We start from the raw sequence: 7,738 nt of genomic DNA on the forward strand, positions 1-7,738 counted from the left end.
GACGCTCAGCATTTTGCTATTTGAATAAAGCAGGTTTTATTTCGACACATGCCTCTGTCCTGTAAATTATTTTAGCCCAAACTAGGAAACTGGAGCAGCTAACAAAAGCTAACTACGTCTAGTCCTTAGACCCTGGCTCTTGCCCCTCGCCCTTGTACCTCGCCCCTGAGGACGCGCGCGCGCCTGCGCCGATCGGGCGGCGGAGCGCGCTCCCCTGGGCGGCCCCGATCTGCTGCGCATGCTCGGCGCCCACTGCCCGGCCAGGACCCGCGCGTCCCCGAGCATCTGCCTCTGGTCCTGCACCCAGGTCTGGGCGTCCCGCGCCCCGCCATGACGGCGCACTCCTTTGCCCTCCCGGTCATCATCTTCACCACGTTCTGGGGCCTCATCGGCATCGCCGGGCCCTGGTTCGTGCCGAAAGGACCCAACCGCGGGTAAGGGACGCGCGCGCAGGCCCAGTCTCCCTGCGGACTCCTCCCGGGCGCAGCGCAAGAGATGCGCAGCGCCCGCTCCTCCTCCTGTTCGGCGGGAAACTGGCCGGCTGTGGGGGCCAAAGGCAGGGAGGCCTTCTTTAGAAAGGCCGAGAGCTGACCGATGCGGGCAACGGTCCAGGGTCACCCCCTCCGGCCAATCACGGCTGTGGCTAGCCACTCGGTGCAATTGGTTCACACCGCACCAGCTGTGACCTAGAGCGAATGTGATCCCCGGTCCAGCCTCCCTTTCTTCACAGTTAAAACGGGGAGGAAAAGGATGATGATGGCCGCCTTTCAGGCTGCTTCGAGGATTACTCGAAATAATGCATATAAAACTCTTAACGGCGCGGGACTCGTCTTAGGTGTTGGGTCGTGTTCTAGGCGGTGTCACTGGCCTGTGGCGGTCCCGGAGCAGATTTCTACGCCTGCTGCACCCTCGACCAGTTTGTGCTTCGCCTTATCCCTAGTTGTAAAGTACTGCTTCCCCTTGTTTGCAAGTTCCTCCAGGTCCCAGAGGGGTTTGTTATAGACCCCAGTGCCCGGCACAGGACGGACCCACCGTGCTCGGTAATGTTGAAAGAGTGGATCAGGTGCTAATTTCTCCAGCGCAGTCTTCAAGTGCAGTGGGTCAGAAGTCCTAGGGCCTGGTTTGGGTTCCGTTTAGCTCCGGCTGCAGGCCTTATGCACACGTGCATGTTGCCGCTGGAGCCCTTCAAGATCTGCAGGGCCCAGGACCCCGGCTTCACCTTGTAAACCATGTTAGTGTCTCAGCTCTCCTGCAAACTTTGGTGAGTTCTTCCTTCTGTCTAACTGAAGTCTCCCTTGCTGCACTGTAAGCGTCTGTCTCCAGTGGCCTGAGTGGACACAAGGTAGCCAGTCCCTGTGCTCTTTCCAGCCACTCACTCTGCCTCAGAAATGGCTCACAGCCTCCTGCTTCTTGCCCTGCCTCCTGGGCCTCCGTGTTCCTTCCTCTTGCCCAGTGGATTTTGAATTCCAGAGACCCCCTCCTTGGTGGGCTGCTGCAAATGCATTTCTGTGTCTTTTCCCCATGTGGTTGCCTTAGATGGAGACCCAGTGGGTGAGAGAGGAAGGAGATGGGGGGAGTGGATCATAGTGTGACTTGGATGTGGTCAAGGTCGGCCTCCCCATGAGGTGACACTGAGCATTTTTATTTTCCATCCGAGGACAACTCGACTTCCTGTGCTCGGATGGCGCTGGAAAGGCCAAGGGGGAAAGGGGCCGGCCCTGTGAGCTCCTTCTACAGTCCCTGCCTGGCCTCCTGAGGGCGCTGGTTCTATCCGTGACCATGACCTGACACCCTCTCTCATTGCAGGGTGATCATCACCATGCTGGTAGCCACTGCTGTGTGCTGCTACCTCTTGTAAGTACCTCTCTCCCAGCTCAAAATCAGCCAGTGCCTGTCTCCTCCTCCCTTCCTCCCTCCGCTCCCTTGCCCTGCCCTTGCCCCTATCCCTGTCCTGACAAGTTCAGTGCCTGAAAGGCTGAGTCTGTAAAACACAAGAGAGGAGGTGGCTTGGAGTGGCAGACAGTGGTGGGCTGGAAGTCAGCAACTCCAGGCTGTGGTTGTAGAGGGGTCCCTGGACGAGATGTGTGTGGTCCACAGGCTGCCGCTTGCTCCTCTGTGAAATGAGTGAGTACGGCTGGCTCAGTGCTTTTCACGCCCAACTTGGCATCAGAATTGCCTGCAGGGACTGAGCTACATCTTTGAGGGCTGTGCCCTCCACCCGCCAAATCACCGTGCACTTGGGAATCCGTGTTTATCACGCACGCCAGTGAGAGCCACCAGACGGGCAGTCTTTAAACTTGAAACAGGACCCTGGGGACATCGCAGAGCGTTCTGAGGGATTGAGAACCTGGACAAGGCAAGGGAATCCATTTCCAGGTCCTCAGCGTCTAGATGGTCTCCTTTCTAAAACTGCCATTCGGGATAGCCCCTCCCCCTTTACAGAGGAAGGCAGCCCACCCCTCCGTCCACCCCCAGTCCTGTGTTTCATCGCTCCAGCTGGGAATCATCCTGCCTGCCAAACCGAGGAGCAGGTCCTCGTTCTGGTGTTAGGGAGGCCTCCCTCCTGATCATTTGAGCCCAAGTGAGGCTTGTCTGGCTTTGCATCTTCCTGGGTCTCAGGTACCATTTTTATGGGTTAACTTTGGTGTCGGTGGGTGTTCTGAATTCAGAACAATCAAGATAGGAGAGGAAACATGATGGAATACTGATTTTTTAAAAGAAGATCTTAGTTAGAGAGAGGAGAAGTGAGGGAGAAAGAAAGGGAGAGAAACACCAATGTGTGAGAGGGGACCCGTGACCCATGCATGTCCCCTGACTGGGAATTGAACCAGCGGCCTTTGGGTTGGCAGGCCAGTGCTCATTCCACTGAGCCATACCAGCCAGGGCAAAATGCCGATATTTTAAAAAGTAACAGTCTTTTGAAAGTAACTGGAATAATTCTCAGGGCTGCCAAATTTTTCAAATACGTAGGTTAATACCCACATTTAAAAAATCCATGACTGATTTCAGATTTGGTGCCTGTTACGTAGTTAATACGGGTTTTACCTAATTGGATCAGGAGCTATTTATTCCTATTAGTCGATTCCAATTTTACTTTCTATAATGTGCAATAGTTCTACCTCCTATTAACAACAACAAAAAAAAACGTGTTAAAAACAATGATGACTCTCAGAATTCTCCCTGGACAGAGCATCTTCAGAGCCCTTTCTCTGTGCTGTGTCTTGGTCTTTCAGGGCTCGACAGACGTCCTCGTCTCTCCCAGGGAGGGGCTGAGAAGGGCTGTGGTTGGAGGGCCCAGAGACCGGATGGGACAGGGGATGGTGTCTGGGACCAGCGGGGAGACAGAGCAGGGTGCGGGTAATGACAAACACCAGCTCAGCGTCTGGGAAGGGAACCTGGGTCGCAGATCAGAGGCACACAGGCAGAAAGGTGGGGCGACTTAAGCAAATGCCACACCTAGAAGTTTTAATTACAGAACATAAACATGGGTTAAGGCCGGTGATCAGCAGGCAGCGGTTTCGGGTGGTGTCCTGGGCGTCAGGCCCAGGAACTGGCTGCTCTGGGGATTCGGAGGCAGGGGAGCTGGGGAGCTGGACCCCTGCTGCCAGACCACACCAGGCACAGGTGGTACCAGCATCGGCAGCATGCAAAGCCGTGCCCCGCCAGGGTACTGGGGGTCTGCTCTGTGGGCAGACAAAGTCATGATGATGGGGCCTGACACCGCCCCCCCCCCCCGACGTGTGCAGCCTGCCGGTGGTCCCCGGAGACCTCACTGGCCTGAGGGACGGCCCTGTCTGTCCCTAGCCAGTGTGGAAGTGGGGCATTCTGGTCATCAGATCTTCCTACTGGGGTAGTTCTTCATCTTGCTCCTGAAAGGGGGTGATTCTGACGTGTCTGTCTCAAACCAGCGCTGTCCTGCTCCCAGATGGAGACTGGGGTGGCCCAGACCAGGGCCCAGCTGTGGGTCACTTCCCATGGGCTCCAGCTGTGGGTCACTTCCAAAGGGCTGTCTCCCCTTTTCTCTCATCCCAGGGTCCAGCCTACGTTCAGGGATCTCACGGACCTACAGAACACCCAGTCAGACCTCCCCTAAACCAAAACCCGCAAACCCCAGACTCAGCCCACCTGCTGGCTGGTGGAAGGCAGTGAGGTTGGTCACGTGGCCACACACCTCACATGAGTCACGCCTGGTAGGTTCCTGCTGTGTGTGGGCTCACCCTCACTGTGCTGTCCTTGGCAGCTGGCTCATCGCCATCCTGGCCCAGCTGAACCCCCTGTTCGGGCCACAGCTGAAGAACGAGACCATCTGGTATGTGCGCTTCCTCTGGGAGTGACCGCCGCCGCTTCAGCCCAGGTACGGGGTGGGGAGGGGGGCTGCTTAGACCGGAGCCAGGGCCAGGGCCAGGTGTGGGGCAGGGGCCTGGCAAGGAGGCAGGGAACAGGCAGGGCTGTGGTAAGAGTTTGCATTTGGATTCAGGTGTTCATTTATTCAGAAAAAAAAAATACCCCACCCCCAAGCTGCTGAGCACCCACTGCCTGCCTGTCTAGCCCTGTGCTTGGCACCAGGATGGACGGCAAACCAAGGCCTCCAGGAGCATCCCCAAAGGGCCCAGAGGGTGTGGCGGTGCAGAGCCTGTCCTGAGAGAGGAAGGGCTGGGCCCAGGAGTGTGGAGGCGGTGACTTTGATGAGGAATGGCGGAGGGGGGCTGGGGCAGAGGTTAGTGGAGAGGGGGGTCTCCACCAACCTCCGAGGGCGTCTCCATGGCGAGGAGACGACCCTTTCCTGTGATGTGCTTTTCAGGTGCCCCAGCTCTCCGGATGACCTCTGCTCGACCGTCCCTGAAGACCCCTTTGCCCCCAGCCCCACAGCTGTGTCCTGGCCCGTCTGTGCTCCCTCCCCAGAGCCTGCCTGGCTCCTGCAGGTGCCCCTGTGCCCAGCCAGTCCGGCTTGAGCTGCGTTTGGCTGGAGCAGAGAGATCCCATCCTCACACTCCCACAGCCCCTTCCCACGTGGGACCTGGCCAGGAGTTGACAAGGGGAGATCTGTCCAGGGAAGGATCTGTGTCCCTCTGAGAAGGCTGCTGGGACGAGCGGAAGCCCTGGGTGGGAGTCGGGGAGCAGTCGCCAGCTCTGCCGTTTTCTGTTCTGTGGCAGGAAGCCCCTCTGCCTCCAGGGCCTCCTCACCTGGCAAGTGGAGGGCAGAGCTCCTTCTGGGTGTGGCAAAGGCCTCTGGAATTTAATTTTCTGAAAATGTTGAAGTAATAGGAAAACATTCACACTAAGAAACATACTCATGTGGGTCCAGATAGACACTTGTATATTTAGTGTCCTTTATAGTTGTACAGTCACTGGCCTTCTCAGAACGTCATACCTCCTCAGACTATCCTGTCCTTTCTTCCCGTACCTGCTGCTGCGCCCCGCCGCCCCCCCCCCCCCGCCAGGCAGCTCCCACGCATGGTCTGGACTCCGTGAGGCTGCAGTGAGGGCAGGTTTCCAGGCCCCTCACAGCAGCATATAGGTCGTCTGAGCTGGGGAGAGTGAAGGGAGACAGGTGTGGGCAAGGTTTGGGCAGCTCTGTGGGCTCCTTGAGGCCGCACCCGGCTGGCTGTGCTGGCAGCAGGCCAGAGGGGTCCCGGGACCCCCAGCCCATGCCCTGGCCTCTCAGGAGAGCAGAGGCTGAGGTCTCAGATGCTTGCCCTTGGTCCCAGAGCTAGTTGGGGTCCCCTCTCTCCCACTCGGCCTCCCTGGAGGAAGATCCCAATCTCACCTATTTATTGACTATTTATTTGATTGGCCTTCCTCCCATTTAGTGGGCGCTGTTTTGGGGCCGGGGTGCTAGAGGGCGAGGCGTCTCACCTGGATTTCTTAGTCTGGCCTGTTGCTCAGAGGTCAGGCCGGGGCTTCCCCTTGACATCCCACCATCTCCCTTTTGGACTTCCTGCCTGTCCTGACCTCCGTGGCCCTGCTGGAGTGGGGGTGTTGTGTGGGCTTGTACAGGAAACCCGATCCATATCTAGCGATTCTGCAGTGGCAGGAAATCACTGCTCGGTGGCAGACTCCTGGCTGAGGCCAAGTTTGCTGGCCACCTCTCCTTGCCCACCTGATTCCCATGTCCTCAGTGCAGAGGCTGGGGACGTGGACGGGGGACTGGCAGCTGCTCAGAGCTGCAGCTCTGGGACATGGACATGGACCCACATTTTCCTGAGACCGAAAGGAAAGGGCGGCCATCCAGGATTCTACCAGACCAGGAGGAAGAAGAGGCGGAGGACTGGCTCAGGTGGAACTTTGACCACCGTTCACCTGTTCCCAATTACAGAGTGAACAGCTCCTGGGCTGGGCAATAAAGCAGGTCCCCAACCTCTCTGTAGCATAGCCTGCCTCATTCCCAAATACCCGAGGGCCCGAGTCTGCCTGGTCTGCACCTAGACTTGTCGAGGGTTCATGGCCTGCTTGGGGCAGGGGACAGCGAGCAGAAGGGACCGGCACTTCAAGACCAGGAAGGAGCCAACCACATGAAGTTTGGGGTGGGGAGATGCACAGAGGAGGGACCGGACTGCTGAGGGCCTGACAAGGAGCTTGGGTCCACCCAAAGGGCGATGTGAAGCCACGAAAAGGTTTGCAAGCCTGAGAAAGGGACATGCCTTAATTTGATTTCTAAGTTGATCGCTGCATGGTGTATAATATACAGGAGCCTGGTGATAGGGCCCCAGGTGACAGATGGTGGGGATGAGTGTGCACATTCAAGGTCTGCCTAGGAGCTAAGGTGACCAGTATGGCGATGGGAGAGGAGGCCTGGAGGAGGGATGGACCCTGGAAGCTAAGCTGCGCACACACAGGGTGGCCAACAGAGGGCAGCACCTGCACGCAGAATGGAAACCTCCAGAGACCAGTTCTTGCCACCAGGGAAGCATATTACAGGTCCCAGGGCCTTAGTGACCTTAGAGCGTGGCTGTTCACCAGGAGCAGGGACAGTTCTACAGCCTGGATGAAATTTCCTTCGAGGATATGTAACAACAGCAGCCACGGCTGCTGCTTACTGAGCAGTTAGCAGGAAGGTGCCAGGCACTGCCCGCAGAAGCCAAAGGGCAGAGAGCCAGGCATCTTGCCAGCTGGGTGCTCTGATGCCAGGCTTCCCAACAGCCTTCTCTGACCTTTCCCACCTCAGCGTCCTGATAGATCTGGCAAGTCTCCATCTGTAACAGGGACGCCGGCCAGCCCAAATTCTCAATGGCAAGGGATACATACGTACAGATTATGACACGGCATAGCCCTTCTTCTGAAGCCCCTGACCAAGGCCCCTTGATGAATTTTGGATCAGAAATAGGGTTATTGATAACAGTGGGGCTGTGGAGGGGGGTGAAATCGGTGTGGGTGGTTACTGTCACTTTGATAATGACCTCTGTGTGCTGGAAACGGCCTTTGTTTATAAACCTCGGGGTTTCCAGGAATTCAGTTGACAACCCCCCACAGTTGTGCTTGACTCGTGACACCAGAAAAGCGAGGGCAGATGACCAAAGTCTATGCTCACAGCCCACGCTGCAAATGAACAAACCTGCATGAGACTCACTCAGAACAAAACAAGCCAACTGAATGCTGGGACCAGGTCGATGACAGAATCTCCTCGGTGGGTGGAGCAAGAATCTCAGGTTGAGCCTAAGCACCCCGGGGTCAGGGTGTTGTTAGGCCCACCCTGCCCAGGGACCAGCCTTTCTGGGGTCAGACAGTGGCATTTCTCAGG

The 7,738-nt window shown here is 57.1% G+C and overlaps 1 protein-coding gene across 1 annotated transcript; it reads left to right on the forward strand.

Moving 5' to 3' along the window:
- The first annotated feature begins 221 nt into the window (after positions 1-221).
- Positions 222-6,362, forward strand: ATP6V0E2 (ATPase H+ transporting V0 subunit e2). The gene is made up of 4 exons (XM_037035557.1): positions 222-434; positions 1,807-1,854; positions 4,241-4,354; positions 4,802-6,362. Exons 1-3 carry the CDS (start codon positions 331-333, stop codon positions 4,332-4,334), a joined length of 246 nt encoding a protein of 81 aa, XP_036891452.1. The 5' UTR covers positions 222-330; the 3' UTR covers positions 4,335-4,354; positions 4,802-6,362.
- The last annotated feature ends 1,376 nt before the right edge of the window (positions 6,363-7,738 follow it).

Source organism: Sturnira hondurensis, unplaced genomic scaffold, assembly GCF_014824575.4.
Source record: "Sturnira hondurensis isolate 20B ecotype Veracruz unplaced genomic scaffold, ASM1482457v3 Scaffold0022464, whole genome shotgun sequence".
Lineage (NCBI taxonomy): Eukaryota > Metazoa > Chordata > Mammalia > Chiroptera > Phyllostomidae > Sturnira > Sturnira hondurensis.

What these genes read in the sequence shown, in the direction of transcription:
- ATP6V0E2 (XM_037035557.1), top strand. Translation starts at nt 331, where the DNA reads ATGACGGCGCACTCCTTTGCCCTCCCGGTCATCATCTTCACCACGTTC. An exon ending in CCGAAAGGACCCAACCGCGG is followed by an intron (nt 435 to 1,806) that starts GTAAGGGACGCG and finishes CTCTCATTGCAG; the next exon opens with GGTGATCATCACCATGCTGG. An exon ending in GCTGTGTGCTGCTACCTCTT is followed by an intron (nt 1,855 to 4,240) that starts GTAAGTACCTCT and finishes TGTCCTTGGCAG; the next exon opens with CTGGCTCATCGCCATCCTGG.